The 25,429-nt window shown below is 41.8% G+C and overlaps 1 protein-coding gene across 10 annotated transcripts in view; it reads right to left on the bottom strand.

Annotated features, from left to right (window-relative positions):
- The window catches only part of ndrg4 (NDRG family member 4), a 53,235-nt gene that overhangs the window by 12,320 nt on the left and 15,486 nt on the right, over positions 1-25,429 (bottom strand). For 4 of the 10 annotated variants that reach the window (XM_070971842.1, XM_070971839.1, XM_070971840.1 and 1 more), the window contains 3 exons: positions 14,626-14,716; positions 11,950-12,108; positions 8,558-8,596 (listed from right to left, as the gene is read on the bottom strand). In XM_070971842.1, coding sequence (XP_070827943.1) covers positions 8,558-8,596; positions 11,950-12,108; positions 14,626-14,703 — 276 coding nt within the window. In that variant the 5' untranslated portion in view covers positions 14,704-14,716. Of the gene's footprint in view, positions 1-1,861; positions 2,110-8,557; positions 8,597-11,949; positions 12,109-14,625; positions 14,717-25,429 lie in introns of those variants that run through there. The other 6 variants (XM_070971843.1, XM_070971847.1, XM_070971845.1 and 3 more) reach the window with 3 other exon arrangements.

Raw genomic sequence — 25,429 nt, 5'->3', positions numbered from 1 at the left:
GATGGGACAGAATTTGAATAGAAGGTCAAATGAGGTATGTGAGATCTACTCTTCTTATATCCCATAATGACTCATTTGACTAATGAGTGGTTGTAGCTGGGTAGGGGGTTTACCCGTATGTATTCAGGGACGGCCCAAAATGTTTGAATATTCATGTGACTCCAACTTCAGCACTTTTTGTAGTCTTTGGTATTCGACTTGAGAACATACCAGACAATAATTTAAATTGTAAATTCAGGATTTTGCTTTTAATTATGAAAACATAAAATAAAAATAAAAAAGATTCACAGTATTGTGGTTAAAGCATTGTCTATTTCAAGTGCTCTGTTTTCCCCCCTGCTTTTTCAATCATTTTTCAATTACTTGGCATAAACGAGAGGAGAAATCTCTGATGCCTGATCCAAACATTTCCAAACAAACAACTTCTCTAGTTATGACCCACATTTTGTCAGCGTCCGCTGGAAAGAGCGAGCCAAACTCAAAATGGAGGAAGGAGATATGTGTTACCATGAGCTGCGCAATGTAGGCGCGCGCGCGCACACGCACACACACACAGCAGTGGTGTGGGATTATTATGCCTGGTTCAGGCAGTAAACTGCAGTGAAGCCTTTACTGATGATGCTCCTGTTTATACCAAACAAACTGAGATCTGCTACCTAAGGACGTGCCATCATGACTGTCCTCCTCTCAGCACGTTTTCACACCTGAAACTATTCAGACACAACTGAGTGAAACCCTCCGTCAACCTGCCACTGTCAATCTGCAGCATCTTCGAGCAGCCGTCTGATATTTGTAATATAATACTCCTTCACTGTCAGTGACTCCCAGTGACTCACAGTGCAGAAACAAACAGCGCGTTCAGATGCAGCCAACTCACTGCTAAAATTCTGCATAATCCCCCCGCAGCAGATAGCCATGCAGCCAGCAGTTAAGAGTTAATCCAGGCAGATTATCTCTCTATTATTTCAGCGTCAACATCAGTGTTATCTGCAATCAGCATTCTAATTGGAGGCAGTTACAGCACGAGGGGCTTTGTTCACAGTCTGTTTTCAGTGGCGGCAACAAACACACGAGCTCCTGATGACCTTCAGACGTCCAGGAGGAAAACACAGTAAAGAACACTATATGTCTGAGGCGGAAGATCCAGCTTTCAAAATAAGATGAATGATGCTCCATCGCAACATGATGAGTGGGATCAATTTGATTTAATCATGACCTGAAGCTCAAAAAAAAAAATCTCAGAAATGCCACAGTGCAACATGGATACGAAAAATTAAAAGCACAATATAATGCCTGAATCAAACTGTCATTCCTTTCACTTTGTCCGCTCTTCTTCTAGTCTGTTTCAAGGTTGCCAAAATGGATGATACTGCAGAAGGATTAACATGTCCTCTACACAGCCACGCACACACACACACGCACACACGCACACACACACTTGTGTGTTCAGCCGCAGTGGTGTGCGCTTCGGCACACTGCTTTATTGGCGAGCTTAAGTGTGTCAGTGGGCCAGAGTCAAAGAATGACCCATCGTTTGACAGTGACGCTGCACTTTCTCCTCCTGAGCGCAGAATATAATGACATATTCTGTATATCCATTATAACACAGCTGCACTTTGTTGACTGCCAGCAAAATTGGTTCAGAATAATAAGACTTTTTTTTGCAAATACAACAAATTTGACAAACACAAGCAGCTCACAAACCAACATCAGACAATCTAGAAAGACCAAGGAATTCATTCTGATGCAGGTGACACCTGATATAAATACACTGACTCACGCACACTGTATGATTAAATCACACACACACACTCAGGTGCAGTGTACATCCTTCCATCACACACTCCTCATTGTCACTCACCCCATCCCAGCACTCAGGCATGGCTCCACAGTAGCTGTACTCTTAGCCGTGGAAGAAGAGGAGGAAGAGGATTGTCCAGACGGGCAGACGAGCAGCCAGACCTCTCCTGTTTTAAAGGACTAGGTGCTGGTGAGCACTCGCTGTAGGATGGAGATTTTGGGTGGTAGATGCTGCAGGCTGCTGCAGTGTCTTTGTCTGCTCTGCACAACTCCCACCCTGACTCTTAAGCTTGGAGCTGCAGGGAGAGTTCCCTCCCTCCCCCTCTCCTCACTCTATAGGCACCCGAGACAGGGTGTGGGGCTGGCTGGAGATGATTTGCTCAGAGTGTTTCCTCCCCTGCACAGGATTGGTCAGCTGCCTTGTCAGTCTTTAGTCTGAAGGCAATCTCTCATCAGCACCACTGCTCCAGGTTTGATCTGTTTCTGCTTCCCTGCAGACCTCGTTATGTGCCAGCCTTTTGGCAAAAACAATACAGCTGCCATTCATGAATTAGAATCTATTCATAAAAAATAGGGGACCTGTAAATCTGCAGTTAGCCTGAATATAACATGTAAGTCAGAAGTGACACAGAATCACAGTAGAGTAATCACAGCTTCATTATGACAGCCTCTTCACTTGTCTAAAATCTACTGAGCAGCTTCAGACTCTTCAGGACTCAGGTCTTCCAACCAGAGCGAAGAGGCATGACCACATCACACATGTTTAAGACCCAGCCACACCTGCACTCAACACAGCAGCATTTTGTGTTCAAATCCATCCCCTGATTTTCTTTTTCTTTGTCTTGTTTTGCAACTCGAAGAGCTTCAATTCACTTAAAAGAACAGCATGAGCATAAAAACGGAGGTAGAAAATGAATGGAAAATAAGATGGAGAATAAAACCCACTTGATAATAATAGTAAAAATAAGATAAAATCAGGAAGAAAATAAACTACAATATAACATAAGATGGAAAATTAAACCAGTGGATGATGAAATAAAATTAGTAAGAAACAGGGCATCAAAGAATGCATAAAAAGAAGCAAAATCTAAGAACTTAAAAGAAGCGCAAGACAAAGCACAAACGTTTCAGGCCTGTATGAGGAAAGTCACAGACACTTCAAGTCTAATGTGCCTAGTTTTGGAGTTTTGGGGCGTAATGGACAAAGGTTGTGTCCCCAGTTTTCTTTTGGCTGTTGCTGGAAACCTCCAGGAGACCAGCAGCAGATGATCACAGTGTCCTTGAAGAAAAATAGTGAATAACTGAGTTGCAAATGTAGCTTTGTCCTTGTCCATTAAGAGCTTTGTTTACGAGGAGGAAGACCTTCAAATCAATCCTGAATGTTACAGGAAGTCAGTGCAGAGCAGCTGAAACTGGACTAATGTGCTCTCTGCTCTTGGTTCTGGTTAACAGCTGAACTACAGAGTTTTCAATGAGCTGAGGTGAAAAAATGAAGTTTTCGTCACCTTGTTGATGTGAGACTTGATGCTTAGATCTGAATCCACAACGCACCAAGACTTCAAACCTCAGATTTAATACAGGGAGTTCTTTTCCCCAGATTATTAAACAGTATTTCTCTTTTTTTAGGGTCGAGTAGAAAGTTTCCTTTTTCACTCGTTTAAATTGAAGAAATCATTGCTCATCCATTTATTTATTGCCAAAAGACAGTCAGTAATGGAGCCTATAGCTTATAGCAGCATCATTTGGCTCAGCACAGATGCACAGCTGTGTATCCTCTGTATAACTATGGAAACATACATTGTGCTCTCTAATGAAAATTGAGGCCTTATTTTCATCTGATTATCATCTGAGGTCGCTGATGATTTAAATCAGAGCAGTTTCAATGTGGTTTTTTTCTAAAGTCTCCCCGAATGTTATTTCTGTTAAGTTCATTTGCACTGAAACTATATTTTCCAGTATTTTTCTGATGAATAGAAGGTTAGACATCAGCCTACAGTTGGTAGCTCATTACTATCTGGGTTGGGTTTCTTTAGCATTGGCGTATTGCTCAGTTAGAGACAGTCATGGCTTCTTTGAAGATTTCACAGTGAACTGTGAGTCGCGTTTTCCTCCATTTCCTTTCAGCTACTCAACAGATTCTCTTCCTCTCATTGACACTGTTATTGTTTAATCTCGGGTTTTTATCTTGTTAGATAAAGGTAAAAAGAAAACGTTACAAGAGGGATTTTAAATCAAATCCTTAAAAAAACTGCTCAAAGGCGGGCGTTAGAGTTGTATAGTTCAGTACGGTTAGCTCTAATGAGTTTTACAGTTGTAGGTTACACTTTGCCTCCACCCACACCTCCCTCACTTTCTTTGTCAGGTCAGAAGGAACACAGAAATAATTATATAGCGCAGAATAAATTAGAGCATAATCATGCTATTTTTTAGATGCAAAGAAAGTTTTGTGAGCTAACAGCCAAACATGCACCTCCTCCTGCTCTGCCGCAGATATTAGAAGTTTAAGCCACATTGTCCGCTGCTGCTCACGGAGTGATGCGTCAGTGTGGCTGCCACATTGGTCCGAGGAAGCTGTTATTTTTATATGTCATTGGATTTATTATTTGATTTGATTTTCCACTTGATTTTAATTCGCTGCCTTCTGTGAAGCACAGCCAGGGTTTTGGCAAGTATTGTTTAAATTAAGAATATTATTAACAATATAATGGTGAAGATGATTTTTCAAGTTAAGGTAAAAGTCCATTGAATAAAAACTAGTTTATTTTGGTAGAATAAAACAGTGTTGTATGCTTTTATTCCACAATTCCAAGATAAAGCAGCTGAGGAGGAAAGTACTGCTAAACCCTCAACTCAGATCAAAATGGTCTGGAAGCAAAATAAAAGTCATCTTTGTTGCACACTAATGCTTTCACCCTTTAACATTTAGACGAATGTCTCCACTTGAACTGAAATACAATATTGATGGTTGCTGAAGGCTGAGAAGTGTACGTGCGTATTCACATGACTGCAATGGTGTCACAGTTTCAACATCATGCTGACTGCAACACACACACACACACACACACACACACACACACACACACACACACGCCAGTCTCCCAGCTCTTTGTCCTGCCTCTTCAACCCCATCTCTCCCCCTTTTCTCTCCATCTATCCCCTCTTTTCTCTCTTCATCTATCCCCCCTTTCCTGTTGACAGAACACTCAGCATGCTGACTCAACTTGAAACGCCACTCTTTGCTTTCTCTCTCTCTCTCTCTCTCTCTCTCTCTCTCTCTCTCTCTCTCTCTCTCTCCCTCTGACTTTGTCCCCTTTTCCTCCACAGCAGAGATTAACTCTCTCTCCCTGCTGACTCTGCATCACTCCATCTACTTTGAACATACAATCTCTGCCAGCAGGCGTTTGACGGCCAGTGATGGGCAGGAGGGATTTTGAATATCTGATATCAGAAAAAATATTTACACCCAGATTTAAGAAAACAGAGTAGGTGGAAGTGAGAATGACAACATGAATTTAATCTCATTACATTTGCAGAACTTTTAAGATTGAATTATAGGCATTTATGTCTACAGTTTTTACTTTCTCCAGAAATGCAGCTATTTTCTGTCTCATTAACTATTACATATGCAGTGCAATAACACATAACAGACACACACACGCGCACACACACACATACACACGCACACACATTCACACCCTCCTCTTCAGATCATTGTCTTGTATTGTTGATTCTCTTATAGTGTATGAGCTCATACTGGCATGAGCTTTGTTTAAATACAGATAAGATTCAGTATTATCTACCTGTGCTGCTGGTATCCTGTGATTAAAACTCAAATTGTACCAAAATTCACTCTGATTCTTATAAATGCTTTATTTCTATGTAATAGGTCTGCTTGTGTTTCTAAGCTGTAAAACCATTGTTAACTTTTATGTGTCTGCTGCCCCATCATCACTTACAGGAGAGCTCCACCGATGAACAATTGTTTTTGTTTTTTCAAGCATCAAAATCGATGCTGCAGAAACAGAGACACAACTCCACACCAGACTTTTTTATGTAAAAATTGGTCCTTAAGCAAATTTCCATAAACTATATTACCCTCTTTAAATTTTAATTTAATTATGCACTTTTTTGCAAAGAGTTAGAAAGTATTCAGTACCACTATGTCTGTACACAAAATATGGAGCTGGAGCCAGCAGGAAATTATCTTAGCTTAGCATAGCATAGCATAGCATAAAGACTGAAAGCAGAGGGGAAACAGACAGTTTGACCATCTAAAATTCAAACATACATACATTGAGCAGCACCTTTACAGCTCACTAATTAACATATCACACATTAATTTTTGCACAACAAGAAATATAGAAATGACTGAGCTTTGTGTCATAGCTACTTCTTGGAGAACAGCAGTTGGGAACAGTGACTTCCTCTTTACTGTTTAGACATCCTTCAGGTATGAACTGGATATTTACATGTAAATATAGTTACTAACCAACATGCACAAGTGTGTTGACATTGTTCAATGTTTCTGAGAGTGAGGCATGTGAGCACGTTGCAAAAGCTGTGTCTGCAAAAGCAGACGCATCAGCTGCCATTATGTGCCTCCATTACTTTAATGAGGAGCATAATTAAACAATTTATTGCAATAATTGCAGTAATTACCACATCTTAAATGTAGCAGTCATCTTCATATAACCATCTGTGGTATGAAAACGATTTGATTGAGTGCTCAAAAATCATAATTGTTTCAAGAAAATCAAGTACAAATTTCCTGGATTTCTCTGTAAAGGTATTATAAATGATGACATGACTGAAGTTGTCTGAGCACTCTGAGGGGGAGAATAGCAAAAAACAGAAAGGAGGACAGTGTATACATATATACGATATATTGCAACAACTTGCAGTTTTGCAGTTTAGCGAAACCCACATGGATGCCTTTAAAAAGGTATTGATTACTTGAAGAATTAATTCTATGAGATGGAGGCAGCGTCCTTTATCTCACAGGCAGCCAGCGAGCAGAGATAACACTGCTCTTCACATGCTGTTGTTTTCTGGGAACTTGAAATGTCAGGATAAAGTGTTAAACAGAGGTGTTTCATGAGAAAGGTCCCATGACTCGTGTCTGATAATTAGCACACGTCTGACAAAAATAAGACGGCAGACTTGTTTCTTGTGTGAAGCTCAATAAAAAAGAACAAATAAAAAAACAGAGGACTTCTCAAACTGATGAGTTTGAGAACTGTAAAGTTTATAAGCTGGAGTAAAAGATCCAATTAATGCGTGCTCATGGTGCAACACTACTCACTATTTAATTTTAATTGTATTAATTAATCAGATTAGTAAAGTATTCATAAAAACATAAAACTGCGGTTAAAAAACGGAAAGCAGACACCTTTCATCTTACGCATCTAATTAAACCATTATTCACTGTTTATTGACCTCTCAGCGCTATCACAGGTTCATAAAGACAACTGTCATTAAAAACACTGAATTATTTTGCTGTAAGTAAGCTAGAAGTAGACCAACAATTTAAATGCCCCAAAAACTTCAAATAGACCCAAATGTATTGTTTGCAATCACCAGAGCTACAGTCTGATTTCTCATACAACAAAACTGAAATCTAAACCGTGTTGCTCATCATGTCTTTAGAACATAACACAGGGTCCCAGGGTTAGGGTTAGTTACAGTACTGAACCAGGGAAGAAAGTATAAATACGCTAACTGTGATGATATTTATCTTAGGTTGTTACATCAGTAAAAAATAGTCCACTTACAGATCCAAAAGAGAGCAGCAAAGGCGTCACATAGACCTTTGTTACACCAGATAATTTGACTTTGCATAGCAAGCACAGCTGTAATAAATTACAGGTGCATTGCATATGAGTGTCTTAGTGGAACGGCGAGCTAGCACAAAGTAAGCAAAGTACTGAGCGTCATGACCATGGACACAGTATGTGGTGGTCTTTTTGACACAACATGGCAATTTAAAAACAAAGGGAAGATGATGCTAATGAAGCTAATGTGAAACATCTCAGCACTGTCACTGCAGTACAATGTGTTGCTTTGTTTTGGGACAGAGGTTATTTTAGCTTTCAAAGCTGAAATGTGGCACACCGTGACACTCCACATGTGGGAAAACTGGTTCCAAATGGTACAAATGAACAAATGAAGCTGTAAATCTCAGCCAAGTGGGCTAATCACTGAGTCACTACTATTAATCAGACAAGCTGTCATTTTCCATCCATCTGCTCATTATCTTGACTTATCCTGTGTGGGGTCGCACGCTGGCACTTCCTGGGTGACAGGCAGGTACACCCTGGACAGGTCGCCAGTCTATCATCATCAATCACTCCTACGGGCATGTTAGAGTCACCTGTTCAACATACACACTCCACACACAAAGACCTCAACTGGATAATAGCTTCAAACTCAGGGCCTTTTTGTTGCACTAATGGCTCCATCATTCAGGCCATTGTCTTTTTGCTGGATAATCTTAAGTATTTATTATTATCCTTGTTATATTTAGCCTTGTGAAATTATAGACATCGATCTTCCACCTTCCTCTTTTTCTATTCTCTGTTGACTCAGACAAAGACCACTGTTTACCCAAGTGAGCAGGCATAAAGAGATGACAAACAAAGAGAGACGGACGATAGACAGCAAGAACAGAAAAGACGAGTCACGCCGGCAACAAAAGGTATGAGGAGAGAGACAGGCAGGCTCAGGATCAACATAACAGCTGCACACACACAGTTCGTACCTTCCAATCCCCTGCCGGCATCAGCTGTTCGCAGCTCTCCTGCAGACAGAGACAAGCAGAGATAGAGGACAGACAGACAGAAGTTAAAATCGGAGGGACATAAGTATCGTGAAGTCACACACGCACACATATTCATCACACAGTAAAAGGTGCATCCACTGTTGCGCCTGTAGGCCACAATAGCAGAAGAGGAGCACAGGCTGTGCACTGTAGGTCCAAACCACAGACACAGAAACACAGTTTCCCAGAAGCACCTCAGCAAGTACAGTATATCATGTTCAGCTGTCTCTTCACACACACAGAAATGTATGTTAAATATTAAATTTACCATTAATTGCTTTTGCTCAAGACATTGTACTGGATGCATTTGAACTCATTTGAAGGAGCACTCCAGTCTATTTAGTAGTGATTGCATTAGAGTGGGATATTCACAAGAGGCATATTTTTAAAAGAATTGTGAAAATCGATGCAACAGAGGTCAGGATTGTCTGACTTTTAGCTCCAAAAACACCGGATGCTATGTTTCTCATAACGTAGTAGCAGATAGTGTCTCTCTTTTAATGCTGGTAGACACCTGTGTCTTTCATAATTTCCAAGCCCAAGATAAGCTAACCCTTATTTTGTCATCCTCCAGAGCCACACTAGACATGACACAGCTGTTCTCAAAGGCCGGGCAGTACTCCCTATGACTAGTAAACTAATATTCAGTGCCCCTTTGAAAGCATTCTGGAGTGCCAGCTACATCTGTTAATCCAGCATACCTCAGTCTAGAGAGACAGTAAAGATAATTTACTTAAGTGCATGTGGGAGACTGAGTACAAATCAGCAGTAAAAAGTGAGGGAAGATGGTGTTTTTTAATAGAGGATGAGAGAGAGAGCACAGCAACCAGATTCTCTCCACAGAAAGCCACCTCAGCAGCCATCTACAGCCGTAAACAAAGATGAGTCGGGGCACACAGTCAGGGCATAAAAATAACATTTTTAGCATCTGGACACAGCAGCGTGGACAGAATCCCCGCCAGTCTGTCTCACTCCTTGATTGCCAAAATAGAATTAAAAATTCAGAGACACTGATTGATGACAGGCTGGCTTCAGTGGAAGTGACAGCTGTGCCAGCGCCAGTCGAAGCTTTCCACTATTTGAGCACACTGGATGTGAGGCAAAATGTTTTTGGATACAAGTTGCGGAGAAGATTTATTTTATCATGCAGCGCTCACTTTTTAAGGAATCTGGTTTCTGCATTTAAAGAGGAGATGCGCTGACAGAAAACAGGTTTCTTATCCATAACTAAACGTGCACTGATGTGCTGGAAAATGATGCTCAAGAGCAACATTTAATGAATTTCTGTCATAGTTTTTATCAGTTTTCAGCACAACAGTTGAAGTTCACTGACCTTAACCTGTGTTATTTCAGCACATGTCATTTAAGAGCTCATTCCTGCTCTGCTGCCTTTGCAAAGCTTAGGGCAGAGCAGGAACATCTGGAAATCTGGACAGAAAAATCAAGGACGTGCACATGATTACACAGGTTAGTCAGAACTGTCAGATGGTTTCCACACTGCTTCCTTGTTAAACATGCACAAGTAAGCTCTTAGTTTGTGAGTTCATGTGGGAGTTTTTGGAGATATTTCTGAAAGAAAATATGACAGGATTAAAGATGGATAATGTACACACGGTATACAAAGTCAAAAGGAATAGTGGTGGATTAAGGGAGGGGGCAAGAAAGAAAGAAAGTCACATTTTCTGTTATTAGCAGTGAAAACTGGAAAAGAAAGGACAGGACTGGCACTCCATTGAGTGAACAAAGTCAGAACAGGGACACACCTAAAGAGAGAGAAAGGCTAAAAACAACAGGACCTGAAGCTGCCTGAGAGTAGTATTGACCTTTCCAATGTGCTATCATCACCTGAGGATGTGAGCTGGAAGAAATCCATTCAACTGATTTCTCATCTCAACTGAAAGGGCAACTTCAGTCCCTGTGAATTTCATGCAAATGGATCATTGTTTTCAGAGGGAACATGTTAGTGATGACAGTACGGTGGTCGGACCAGCAGGTGTCACTCTTCTCTTTCTTATACCTCCCACCCCCTGATAGTGCATGGGAAGGATGTGCAGCGCTGAGCTCAGTCAGAGGGGAGAGCACTGAGGACCTGGAGCGTGTACCGTAGGTCATGACATCTACATGAAATGTTTGGCTTGTGTCGTTTTGGAAAAATGCATCCCATTTTGTTTTGGTGGAGGTGTCTGAGAGACATTGTTCATTGACCAGTGGACGAGTGGAAAAAATGTTTACAGATGGTGTGAGTCCTCCTCCTGCCAAGAGTCTGCCCAGGTGATCCTACGGGCTGTGTGTTATGTAAGGCTGCACAGAGATAGGGTGCTGCGGAGATGTGTTGGACCTAGCAGCATTGTATTTGCTGCTGCTGTAATGTGCCAATCCCAGAGTCTCTGTGTTTTGTGAATGTAGATTTTGGCCCAGATTTAAGGCTTTTCAAAAGGATCTTTCTGTTGAAAAAAGCACAATTACTCTGGCACTAAATTTAATTTATCAGGAGGATCAGTGGACTGACTTGATTAAGTCTGAGACCAGAGATGCTATAAATGGAGATGTCCAGTGGGGGGAAAAAGTTGTTTTCCAGGAAAGTGACTGAATGCAGCGTGTGTGCATCATGTCAAAGGCTGCTATGAAATAATACAAAGCTTACCAAAGGAGGTAGAAGATGTACAACTGTGCTTATTATGTAGATGAAGATTTTACAAAAAAGAGTACATGTAATCATTTTATATACAGTACATGTATGCATTGTTATAGGTTGAGCAGTTTAAAAAGTTAATTAGCAGCTTTAATATGATGAGCAATAAAATGTTGCTTTAACGTTAACCAGTAAGTCATAATCATTAAGAATAATATCATCATGTTGCATAAGGGGTACATAGGTATACTTTACTGATAATACGATTTTCAATGTAAGTATTTTCTACAGTGTATTGTTATTTTTACTTAAGTATTAATTTTTCTTAACTACTACTTCCACTGTTGCAAATCACAGCTGTGATATTAATGTAATGGCATGTTTTTCCAGTAGTTTTACTGCTCTAAAGCTGTGCAGACACTGGGTGTTGTCTGGTATTGGTAACCATCAGTTACATGTTGGTTCAGTCCTCTGTAGAGCTTCGAGGAAATGACAGAACTGAATGCATTTTGATGTGATTTTACAAACTGATGAATCAGTTTCTTGTGATTTTTCCTTCATGATTTCATTCTCTACTGTGTTCGGATTTCTGGCTTTCTGATCAGCTGCCCACAGCTGTGCTCCATGTCGGCTGTGTGTGTTTGATTCATTGTACTGGCACTCAGATATTTCTGCTTGTTCTGGTGGTTCTGGTAGTTACCGGGAGGACCCCGCTGGCCCGACGGCGGGTCTGGCGGAGCCAGTGCCGTGCGATGACATGCCAGCGGTGAGTGGGGCGGCTGGGGGGAGGGGGGTTGTTAGGGGGCGCGGGGCTGGCGGGGCGCGGTAACCCCCCCGATGCCTCCTCTCCTTTATCCTGCTGTGTCGGGAAGAGAGAGCAGCAACATACAGTAAACATAAAAATGTGACGCACATCATTCATGATTCATTTTCTGATGTAATTTTATGGAAGTCTCAGAATGTGCTCAGTGATACTTCTGGCCTCACCTTGCTTCATTTCAACATGTCCTCTGACTTAAACAACAGATCGATTACCAATGACTCCCAAAATGGCATATCTGACCTTTACCATCGGCATCGCCTACCATCAATAGGCACACCGGCCTTTAGACAGTGTGCGTTTAACGTACTGAAAGGGTTACAGTTTGCTTAGGTTTAGGTCAGACTCTGACTCATCTAGTGTGTGGACTTTCTTGTTTTTAGTCCTATGTCATCTGACTTCTCCTTTGCTCCCATCATTAGTGCCACTAAAGCTCACAACCTAACAATAAACATAAATATTGGTCATAATTGGTCACTGCAGGATTGCATGTCAGTGGGATGTTTTGCCTTGCCTATGCATCAAAAGTACACATGTATGATGGTGCAGTACCAGCAGAGGGCGATAATGACCAGAGCAAAGTGCAACAGTCTATGCAGGGGTGCAGGTCAGGGTATCGTGGTGGTTACATGCATGACTTCGACACAAAAGACCAGGGTTTCATTCCTGTGTCAAACAAACAGCCAGTGTTTATTGCTTTAAGGAAGTGGTTATTTTAAACCAAACCAGCGTTTTTTTGTTGCCTAAACCAAACCAAACTGCAGCTTTCCAAGACTGGTGGGTCTATTACACACTTTGGTGTGATACCAGGTTGTATAAAATACCAACTATGTGTTAGTTTTTAATTGCAGAATGTTAAATCAGGATGCTTAACACCCAAATTACTCGAGTAAATACAGGACAAGACCTCAGTGTCCTCTGGCACATTTGTTGGTGCATCACCACGAGCAGCTGCAGGGTATGTGCATCCTTCTGTTCATGCCGGATGCAGACAGAACTGTGGCACGCTTGGAAGAACGTTGCTCCTTCGTGCTATACTTGGAATACTTATAATGCCTTTAAATTCTCTTAATATTTTCCTTTTTTTACAGAAGTACCTGAAACTGTGCCAGGAATGCTGCATATTTTTTAAAACGAAATGACCAAAATGAATGATTACCATGTGATTATTACTATTGACTGGAATATTTGAGCATGGCAAAGCTGATCTGGAGAAAAATCCACTTTAACTCCTGACATCTTGAAGCTTCAAATCAGTTTCAACAAACTAATACTTCCAAACTGTTATCAACCGTCGGGCTCTCTCTGTCACACCCGTCTGCGCTGGATGCAGCATTATTCCAACATGACTTCCAGCGAGTCAGGCCAGAGTTTTACCAGCATTTTGTGCCAGAAGGTAATCACTCAGCAACTGCTCTCAAAGGTCACTGACACACACTTGCACAAAACCAGAGCTACAGACTTTAAATGAGCTGGGAGAGAAGAGAGGAGACAAAACCGCAAGCATTTCGCAGCTGATGTTGCATTCAACACAACAATGAAACAAGCGTCCCGTTGAGTCACGCAAACATTTCACTGGATCGATCGCAGCAGTCGATGGCCTCGATAATTTACAAGCACCGAGTCATAATGAGCAGACATAATGACCTTTTGTTAGATGAGCTGATCGATAGCAGAATTAGTCATTAATATTGATGTGCAGCATTGAGGCTACTTCTAATAAGCTAGTGAGTCAAAAAAGGATAAAAAAGAAACATGACCCACTGAATCTCCTGGATGCACAGTGTCATTCCTGACACACTGGCCAAATGAGTCATAGCTAACATGTTTACTTACGTTTACTTACTCTTATTTATGGTTCGCTCAATATGTTGTTTCGTGCTATCCTGGGCAGTAATGATTTGGCTTCCTGTTTGCTTCCCACAGTAATGAAATGCGTCTCGTAATTGGCCCCTCGGATCTTTGTTCATCAATCTTTAATCAAGCGCCCTTTATCTACCTTGTTATCCTCCATTCACGAAGAAATGTAAGAATTATAACCACTTCACCTCACTAAGAAATGGTTGTTTGAGAAATCAAAACAGGCCTCTCCAAGTTGCTTTTCTGTCAGCTGGATCTGGCATGTCTCCATTTCCAACATTCCTGCAACAAGTGGCTCTCAAACATTCAACAGCCCTGAATTCAGCCCCAACCTGTTGCTTATGGATAAGTGGACTGGAATAAGTGGCCTTTATGTAACCACCCACTGCCTCTTCCCTGCTCTGTTTTCCCTCTTTGTCCTCCACCACTCTCTCTCAGCTTAAACAAGCTTTCATCTTTTCATAGTGTTATCAAAGAGTCACGGTTGGATGGAGTTCATTAATTTCCTCCTCCGCTGGTAAACAAGCACACTGTCTAATTATAAGCCATCACAGCTAATGAGCACAAACATCTCTGTCTTAATGCACCAAGAGTTTCAGAGTCTTTCATCCTGCACACGCTGATCAGCCTGGGAACACTCAGAGGACGGTTAACGGCACAGAGGACACATGCGGTACATAAAGCAGGTGGACTGACCATGTCTGAGTCCACTCCTCGCTGCTCTGGCAGCAGGGGCTTCTCCTCCGTGAACTGCTGCTCCTTCATCCCCGCCATCCTGGACAGCAACCTGCAATCACCATGGCAACAAGCACAAAAACACACAAACACACGTCTAAGGTTACACTATTATTTCGTCATGCAGTGGTGTTTGTGTTTGACCTGAAAACTAAATTCATCTGCATTTGCATTGCTACGAGTGTCTTACATGATGATGGCAGTTCAGATTCAGTTACATGGAATGAAAAAGTCCTACATGGAGCAATTTCACAAGTCCACATTGTGAAATTGTGGGAGGATTCAGATCGCTGATTGAATGTCGGACTGAAGCATCTAATCTGAGCATCTGAGAGATGAGAAACTGATTCGAAACGAAGGAAATGGAATCAAGATGAGAATTAGTCTCGCTTTCCATTTATTGGAAAACTAATTGGCTGAAGATTATAAGAATTATAATAATACGGAGCCCCAGTATGCATTCAAGTGTGTCTTTAAAAGTGTGAAATTTAATGAAAAGTTACTATAAAACATGACACAGAAGCAGTGATGCTTTAGATTCAAGATAGACGTAAATCCTTTTCAGTATTAGAGGTTCTAAATCTCTACTGTTGGAAAAGATTGGAAAGTGTGTCTAATAAACATGTTGAATGTATTTCCCTCCTCAGAAAAACATTTACAAACATCATATTTGAGCATTTTGAAACCTGCCTTGTTTATATCCCTGATTACATGCTAGCGTGCAGGCTTCTTCTTTCTGCCTTTGCTGATGCATTGCTGTTGTTCTTACCGTCACCTGTGGATCACTGGAATAATGCCAAAGCAGTCACTCGCGTGATTGTGAGTCCTTGTGCAAGTGCATGAGACAAACAAAATGGGGACCCATAAATACATAGGTCTGTAGCGCTAATGGAGGTCAAAAACTCGAAATTGAAGTTGACATAGATGCTTACTGACCGACATCGCTCTGGAAAAAGTGGAGCTTGGAGGTGTACAGAGTGCTGCCCCAAAGATAACAAGAGGAGTGAGGCTGAAGTAAGGTCTAATTAAACTGGCCTTTTTTGTTTGAGATCACACTCTCTCACACACACACACACACACACACACACACACACACACACACACACACACACACACACCGCCATAACACACAGTTATTCGCTGCATCAACGCAGACAAATAGTGGGGTCAGACTGTGTCAGTACAATAACACTGCTGGATGATGATGAGCCGGCCACCAATGCTGGAACATCCAAGCACACAACACAAACATCACTACACACGCACACACACACTAACGCACACACAGACATTTCGAATTTAGTTTCGATTGATCCTGCATCAGGGGAAGTCAGTCTGTGAAGTCGGAGCGATGGATAATGGGAAAGTGTGTTCAGATAAGAATCATTTCACAACAGATCATTGCAAATGATGGTTATTTCCTCTGAAGTGCCCCCTGTTAACCCTTCGCTAAGACCAGCCCGACGTTGGTACTGTTGCTGCACCTCTCAAGCTTTCCATTCTCATTCAGCACATACGAAGTTTACAGTGAAAACAAAACAGATTCGCCACTCCAAATTCTTTTGTCATTTTGAAAGCAGGGGTCCTTGCAGTTGTTCTTGAACTGCGGAGAGCTGGTTAGTGTTAGCATTGTAGTATAAGTATGCTATGATATAATTTTAATATAAGCCTGTTTGGATGCCATACAGCAGAAAAACATACCTGGACAAACAACACAAAGGTTCGACTTATACTATTATATTTTCAAACAATGAGAAAAGCCTTTGAGAATGAAGATGAACTGATGACTTTGGCAAAAGTAATGCTATTCAGGTAAATGAGTGAGTATGGCTGGGCCTGCTGGAGCGTAAACATCTCCAAACTGCACTGGTCGTTAACAGGGCGTTTTGTAATGCCACATCTAACCTCATCAAATGATGCAGTAAGCTAATGATATGCTCATCAGGCTTTGAAGAACGCTAGTGTTTTTGGTTTTGTAAAGGTGAAAAAAAAAAAAACACTACCTTCCAACGTCTTTGGACACTGATTTCACTCTGACTGTGCACTTCACTTCCTGCAGGCATGCAGAGAAATCCACAGCTTCACGTGCCATCACACATAGTTACAGTTGTTAGGATAAGACTGGAAAATTGCTGTTTAATGTAAAGGTCCTAAAAAATCAGAAAGAGCTGTGAGGTCAGGGTTTTTACTTTACGAACATATATAAAAGTAGAGGATTTCCATACTCATTTGTGCAGTAAAAGTCTGATTTATTTAGAGAGTTCTCTCCTGTGATCCCTCCCCAGGTGGCTTAATACCCATTGACACCATGACTCATGTGACCCTAATGACTCAAATGATGGCCAGGTGGGTCTACAACTCGCATGTGACCTCAATGACTCCCAAGGTGTGAACAATCCTGCAAGAGGATAAATGCTTTAGACTCTGCTCCAGTCACAGTTCTACCACAAAGAAACTGTGAGCCCTGAAGTAAAAGCCTCATGTGCCCTTTGTTGTACTGGATGCACTTCACCCATTTTTCTTTGGGGCGGCTGTTTGGGGCTCCACACAGCCAAGGCAGAAGCACTCTTCATCATCGAATGATTTTTTTTTTTTTTTTCCCCTCTCAAAGGCCTCCTGAATTCCATTGGATGCCCTTTTCTGGTCACAACATCTCACGAGTCTTGCTGCTGTGTTTATACGTTGCAGTATTTCGCCCCGCAGATACGGAGGGATTTGGTGATTGTAATCTGTGAGTAGTATTTGCCTCTGATGTCTCTGTGCAGTTTCTGCCTCCTGCTGTGTGCAGTCGGTGCGCGGTCTTATTCTCTGGAGAGGCAGGTCTGCCTGCGGCGGCCTCTCTCCACGGCGAGGCTGCACTCACTGGGTCAGTACATGGTCGAGGATCGGTCATGGCGGTCAGGTAATCTGCCACTAAAGATTCTCCGTTTTGGGCCAAACAGCATTCCAGTTTTAGTTTTCCTTTTGTTTTCTTTGAAATTGGTTTAGTCTAACATGGTTTCTGTCTGGGGGCTCTGCTTGTGTTTGTGAAGACTCCCAAAGCCAGCTGGCTGAGAGGCTCCTCTCGAGAGTGCCTCTGTATGTGAGAGCTTCGTTATGGAGTGTCAGGGTTGCGTTCTTACTCTCTTTTTGGAGCGTAAACGCTACCCCCAAATCCCCTCCTCCTTCCACTGGTCACCAATGTCTGACAGGAGATCCTGCCCGTGCAACAGACAAACGATAATATTATAATAATAGTCTTAAATATTTCACAAAAGAAAAATAACTAGAAGCAGAAACTAACACATAAATAAGTGATTTGTGCATCAGACAGCTGCAGGGAGGAATACAGGGAATATGTTGAGATGAGGGGAAACTACTGAGGTACTAATTTCTCTCATCTGAATTTAGAGTTGTTGTTCATTTTATACTGTTGCCAGCAGCTGCAGCTGAAAGTGCGCATTAAGTTATGGAGACATATGCATCATGGTCATGTTATTAATTACTCACAACTGTTTGGCAGAGCTCCAAAACTCCACAACTGTGCATTATATCGCATTTTTTTTCCATATTCATATTCCTCAGCTTTTTGCCGTCAAGTATCTCAAGTCAAGTCGAGTCTCACAAACCTGTTCTTCAAAGGATTAGTAGGAATTATTCTCACTCAGATGGTCTTTGTGTTGTTTGTAGTTTGACAATCATCAGTTTTGGTATGATAACATGGTAACATGCTGAGATCTGGCAACCTTGAAGTCCAATGGTGCAAAAAAGCGGAACAGTCAGTCAGGCTGTAAACCAACATTGCACATTGCACACTGTAATGTGACATCTCATCCAGATCACCAACCAGTACATGACATGCCGTGCTGGTGTAGGTGTTATTTGCTGCTCAACGAACGGTTTTAGCTTCATACATGTTGTCCGTGTTGTTTCAGAGGCAGTGCTCTCCTGCAGGAGGACAGCTCTGAAAGGATGATTGACTGCTTGGGTTTTTCTTTTTTCTTCACATCAGAACTGACACGGTTAAAAACATCACAGACATGCCGTCAGCAGTTAATGTGTCAGCCTTAAAGACACATTCGTGCTATTCAAACCTCAGAATAGACTTAATGATTTTGTTTCTCTTTCCCTCCGTCCTCTTTTCCTCCTTCCCCTGTACCCCTCCCTCGCTTTCTCCCTCCAACTGTGGCCAGTTTATTAAATGGGTGAGTGTGACCTTTTTGAGGGCACTGGAAAGAAGCCATGAGGAGTATTAATATGAGAAAAGAGAGCAAACAACACCACCTCTCCTCCTCCTGCTGCTGCTGCTGCCTCACTCTGTGGCTGCCTGTCTGCTGTTTTCCTCTGTCATCACTTTCCTTGTTTATCACCACTTGACTGAGCCTTTATCTTCACAAATATAATAATTTTTATATTAGTCACATTTCTTACTATTCTGTATTTCTGATGGGCATCACACTGTAGGTAATGGCTTTTACAGCTGCTGTACTAGACACCTGATATCTGGAGGCTCTTCTCTTACAAGCAATCTTCCTTTTACTTTCCCAATTTGTTGGTCTAAAATAAATAGCTTAGCAAGAGTGAAGTCTGGGCCACTGTGTCCTTTCAGAAGTTTACAAATTAACCTAATTGGGCTGTTCGCTAAGAAACTCCCAAGGTAGCTACACTTGTCAATCTTTCTAATCAGAATTAGCCTACCACTGGAAATCCTCATGAACTTTTAGAAACAATAGGTCCTTGATTTCAGACAGATAGACCCTGATGGACTCCACTCACATGTCTAAAGATTTTGTTTGTTGACAAGGTGAGGAGGTCCAGGGATGGTGAGAGGAAAAGCCACCCAGCAATAAAATTGGTACTGAAATCCAAAAAAGAGCTAAAAGCTTAAAATCTTCAATAAAAGTGACCAGCTAGCCCAGCCATCAGGCTAAAAACAGCCCCAGCTAAGCTCGCAGCAGTCCAGTAGCTTAGTTCTGACTTAGTCACTTATAACTTAAGATCCAAACGTGCTGTGACTAAGATCTTTCACCTTGTTAAATCATATCGGTAAACCAACCGGGATGCAAAACTGTCAATTTATGAAAGAGCTTATGACAGCATGCTGCGCTTCCACCTGGAATTAAATGTGTTATATGCTATATTTTTGCTTGAAATTATGAAAGCAAGGGGAAAAGATAGGAAAATAGGATTTTGAGAAGTCCCCCCTCATCCCCGGTGGCTTCAGCTCATACATAGTTTAGTGAATGCCATTGAAAGGAATGATTAACACCAGCGATTTCCTCCAAACTGGCTGAAGAGATGAAGAAAAGAGCTCCACCTACAGACACAAACTTCAGCGACAGATAATCCAAAGAAAATGAACACAATACCACCCACGTTCTTCAGATCGAAGACAGTACAGCAGTAAGCGCTGCGCTGTAAAAACAATTCTAAAGGATTACGTCTTTATCCTTATTTCACCTCGATAAATCCTTGTTTCTCCCCTCCTTGGATTTCTTACATAACTGCTTCCATTGCTTTATAATTTTGCCTTCCGGACCATCTGTGTACATCGTACTGGATTGTCCCACAATTTGCATTACTTTGAAAAACATTTTCTCCCCTGAATCTTGTGTGTTTATGGATCCTCCAGCACAAAACTTTCTACAAAAAGCAGACATCAAGTCCACCGAAACAACATGTATTATATAGACACGCACATAGTACCAAAAGTAATCCATGCAGCTGAAACAGAGCAATGTTAGCATTCATTTGGTGTAATGCTTCTGATCACCTGATGAAGGTAGGTCCAATATTCACTCTTCAGCTTTATTTGTTGTCTTGTAGGGCCCGCTCTCCTTTGCGTGAGCCCCGCCAGGACCCGAGTCCCTCTCGCCACAACTCTTATCAAAGACACCCCTTCAACATTTCAAGGCCCCAGGACAGAGAGCTTCAGCTTCCAAAGGCAGCTGCAATGCCGTCTAACAGCGGGATGAGAGGCTAGCGCACCACGCACACACCACTGCCCCCCTTCAGAACTTATTCTCCGCTGTTTCTCATCATGCCTCTTTGCTGCTTGTTGATGCAAGCGCCACGGCATTGAATATAACGAGCTCGAAGCTGCATGTGGTTCATGCACGTGTGTTGTACTATACGCTCTTGTAGCTAAAGGAGGTATTAGACATTTATCAGAAGTTGCAGGGTTTTCTGCAGGATTTTCCACCGAAGACTCAGGCTTTCAGCATCTGAAGGGACCTGTACACACATCTGCATTTGTAGAGCCAGCCAACAGGAACATCCTCTCTCTGAAATGACCTGTGGTCAGCAAAGTCTCCCCTCAGGAACTAGATTTTCAAAAGCCTGAAACCAGAGCCCAGAAGTGGTGCAGACGTGTAGTTTTCTCTCAGATCACTTGAATTACCAATTAAATAAAGTTTATTTTGGACTTCCTGCCAAGTGACACCAGAAAAAGTACCGCCTATCCCAGGATTAAGAGTTAACACATTACTAACTTTACAAATTATACAGAAAAGCACCGAATACCCACTTGGTGTTGCTCAGATATTAAATGTATTATTTCTACTCAGGCATTATGTTTGCGGCTCTTGCCTTGGCATTTGTTGTTGTTGAATCTCTGTATAGCTCTCTCTGTCTACCTCTTTTTCAATTTTGTCAGCACTATTTGCCAGTTTTTCAAAAATCTTGTTTCTCTACACCCTCCATCTCCGTCTCATCGATTCTTTTCACCATCGTTTGACTTCTTCTTTTTCTCATTGCCATTCCAGCATATGTCTCTTTTCTAGCCCTCTGTCATGGTCTGGCTGTGCCTCTCATTCCTTCTGCTCCTGCTGTTTACCCCTTCCTTGTGTTTCATGTTTGGTCTCGGTGTGTGAGTGTGTCTGGGTGTGACTCTCACTGCCTCCTGCTGCCAATCAACCTGCACACCTGCCACCATCCACCAATCAGTATAATATATACACCCTGTCTCTACACACCACTCTTCACCGTGTAGTCTGCCAAATGTGGTTCATGTCCTTCCTTCATCCATGCCTGCCTCGCCCGGCGTCCTGCCAGTCTGTCCTCCAGCCGACAACCCAGCTCTCCATCTGCCCTGCTCCACCATGAACTGTGGATCAGCACTCTACATCCCCCTCTCATCATCATTTCAGCGAAACTAGATTGAAGCTTTGCAAGCTCTCCCTGTCAGAGTCCTGCTTTTGGGTCCAAAGCTTAATTCCCCTTAACCCCCTCTCTGTCACTTCAGTTCTTTCACTCTCACTTTCTATTTCACTCCATTTCATCCCTCCATCTCTCTTTTCTATTTCCTCATTCCAGCCCATCTTATCCCTCACTTTCTCACCATCTCTATTCGCTCTGACATGCTTATGTAAGACAGCTGCTTGTGAAATCAATTATCATTGCATTACACCGGCTATATTTGGCCTCATGACGCCACTGCTGCCGGTGGAAAGATACTGGTGTTGTCCTCCTCTGATTTAATGCTTACAGCGTGTTCTTGATAAGAGATGTTCATACACGTAGTTTAGAAATCCTATGTGATTGTGTGTCTGCTGTTAGTGTATCTACAGTGTGTGTTAATGGTGTATGAAGATGTGAGTGTGTCATTAAATTGGAGAGACTTTATGATCCCACGAGGATGATTCCATATAATTTGGGGGAATCTGTGACCTTTTGTCTTGCACCTCTATCAAGTAAAAATTTCCACTTGGCAAAATCTTTCATGCCCAATAAGATATAATGGAAACTGGCCAGATTTGTACAGAATTTGCTGTAGTCATGGTCCCCATAAAATGGACAGACTACACAGACTTCTCAGCTTCTCTCTAGCACCACCTTGAGGACAAACTGTACATTTTTATCTTGTTACTGGTAAGTGCTAATTGTTTGATTAGTTTAGTAGTTAGTTTTTAACAATTTTAAAAGTTTGCCATAGACCATCCACTACCAAAATAAAATCTGAACTGTTTACATCTAGAAAAGAGTGTACTGGCTGGCAGAAAAGACAGATGATACCACCATTAGCTTTGTTTGAGGACATTGCTTCACATCCACGTTACAGAGTCCAGTCCTCAGGCTACAGGTGAATGTTCCCCTCAGGCTAGAGGGCACTCACAAAGGAAAGATCCCTTTAAACTTTCAACCCACACGGCCAAGTTGAGGCTGTGAGCACGCTGAAAGCCATGCCATGTTTTAGCTTCAAGGCCGAGGTATGCTCCAAATGAACACTGCAGCCTCTAGTGGAGCTTTGAACTTTTAGATTTGTTTACACAAATTCAGGTTGTTGTGTTTTTACATGCAGAAAAAACATTTGACAAGATTTCACAATGTTCATTGTGTCTGTATAGCTTTCTGTCGGCCTGCAGCTATCATTCATTATATATATTCTTCACATTATCATATAGATAGTTTACATATTTCCAGAACCGTCCACAGTCTTGTATTTTTTCTACTTTCACAGACTTTATTTTGATACAACTGGATTCTTCCGCTCTTGTGGCTCATGTCACTTTAACATACCCACATCACGGCCTCTCTATGTTTCATTTCACCTCCTCCATGCTCTGTCGTGTTCGGTATTTGATGAACAGCGTTGTAAAGCCAATGAGTTGAACAGCGAGGTATGTGGTCATCACAGTCCGCAGTGGAGGGCCTAACTTCAAAGCCTCTCTTCATCCCTCAACCAACTGTGGTCAGGCAGCCCGAGTGTCAGTGGGTGAGAAGTTATTTACAGGCCTGCTTTCTGTGTCCTCGCTTTCACGGAGGAACACTGCCAAAACAAAAAAAAGGCTTTTTCTCTCAGAACATGTGTTTTTTTTTTCTACTTTAGGGAGAAAACAGTCTGCTTTTACTGCAGTTTTTTTTTTTTTTTAAGAGAACAAAATGGATCCATCGTCTTCCTCTCCCTCCTTCGTCTTCTTTTTTTTTTTCTTAAGCCCAGACAGCGTTTCTATGACAACCTCGTCTCGTCACACTGGGTCTGGCTCACCTTCTCGCTGCTTTTTTTTTTTTTTTTTTTTTAAACATGACACATAATTTTCCCACCATCTTATGAGACCAACTTCCATGTTTAATCTTCTTTGTTTACATGTGCGCTTTCACCTCTTTCATATTGTCACGTTTGTTTCTTTGTTCTTCACTCTGGGTTATTCACAAAGCAGCATAAACACCACCATAAGAGCACTATATTTGCACTGTCATTGTATTTACTCATAAAAGTGCTATTATTGCCATCTCCTCTCCTGCTTGAAATTACACAATGTCCTCTTTTGTTCTCCATTCACAAGCACATCTTGCCAAATTACACCTCTCACAGTCGCACTGTAGTAACCTTTTCTCTTTGTCTTTCTCATCCTCCTCCTCCAGTTCACAAAGGGTTATGTGACTCCATGTGAATTGTCTTTGATTATTACTGTGATTCTGTGCTGTTCACACAAAGGCAGGACAGACTGAAGGTACACACACATACAGAGCTTTACATTGATCAGCACGGTGACAGATGCAGTGATACCCACCTCACCCTGTGTTCCAAGCCATTATCAAAGCAGATGTTTAAATCTCACCGCGCACCAGAAATAGTTATTCGCTATGTTTGCATAAGAATAAGAGTGAACAACACCCTTCAGACAAAGCATCACCAAGCTGGCTCCTCAAGCTGCCATAACATCACATAAACAACCTCACATTATAAACAAATTAAAATTTCACTTATTCACAGTAACGCAAAGCTAAATATAGCAGCAAATCATTATACAATACTGGTGTATAAATGTAAAAAGAGGGACTTTAATAAGTATTAAGGAATGAATTTCAAAAGGACCATGGTGAATAAAAATATAGCCGTAGGTCAAGGGAATAAAGTTATTGTATTTGTGGATTACAACAATAGAAAAACTCATGTAGAAATGACGAAACACTTCCAAAGATCTGGTGTTCATGTTTTCATTTCTGCTGTAATACAACTGTAAATAAATTCTTTCGCAAAGTCATTTACAATTCAGCTAAAAGATGTTCGGGGAATTTTTATAGCTGCAGTAATGGATCTCACTTGAGGAGCAGCAGAAAGTTGGAAACACAACATGGATATATGACCACATAGCTAATGTGTCACATAGCTAATGTGTCAGCAAACAGTGGCCTGTTTACACATCCAGCAAACACAGAGCGAAGTTAGCTTTCATTTGGAGTCCTGCTTTTCATTGTCCAACAGTGGTATGTCCAGTATTCACTCTCCTTCTATGGTAGTCCAGGTTTATAAAACTTTGCCTGCTGCTGATGAAGCTGATGAGAGCCAAAACAAAGGAACCAAAACAATGAGCTAAAATAGGCTAAAACCCCCAGTGGAGCTACAGCATAGCATAATAATTCTAATTAATAATTATCAGCATTCAGTTTTTTACACACCCACAAGTCAGGCTAGAAGCCCCAGTATCTACACGATGTACACTGTATGTCTCTATAAATAAGTGACACATTTGTAAAGTACAAACATTTGGGTGATGGAAGGTTTGGAGCCGGTGCTCAGCTGCAGTCTTCCAGTGACAGTGGAGCGCTGTCCCTGGAGGATGCAGAGACAGTAAAGAGGCTCAGACAGAAGCTTCCTGTCACACAAGAAATCAATCGCCCCGCCGTGTGAAGGGGAAGCATCTGATCTAATGTACAATCACCGCATCGATAGCTGGAAACTGGGACAGCGGCAGACAGAAAGAGAGGTAGCAGGACAGCAGGGGGGACAAATAAGACGAAGAAAAGAAACCTGACAGAAAAAAGGACAGGGTTAGGAGAGAGA

This window comes from Chaetodon trifascialis, chromosome 10, assembly GCF_039877785.1.
Source record: "Chaetodon trifascialis isolate fChaTrf1 chromosome 10, fChaTrf1.hap1, whole genome shotgun sequence".
NCBI lineage: Eukaryota > Metazoa > Chordata > Actinopteri > Chaetodontiformes > Chaetodontidae > Chaetodon > Chaetodon trifascialis.
Note: the sequence above shows the minus strand (reverse complement) of the source record. Positions and strands in the feature narration are given on the sequence as shown.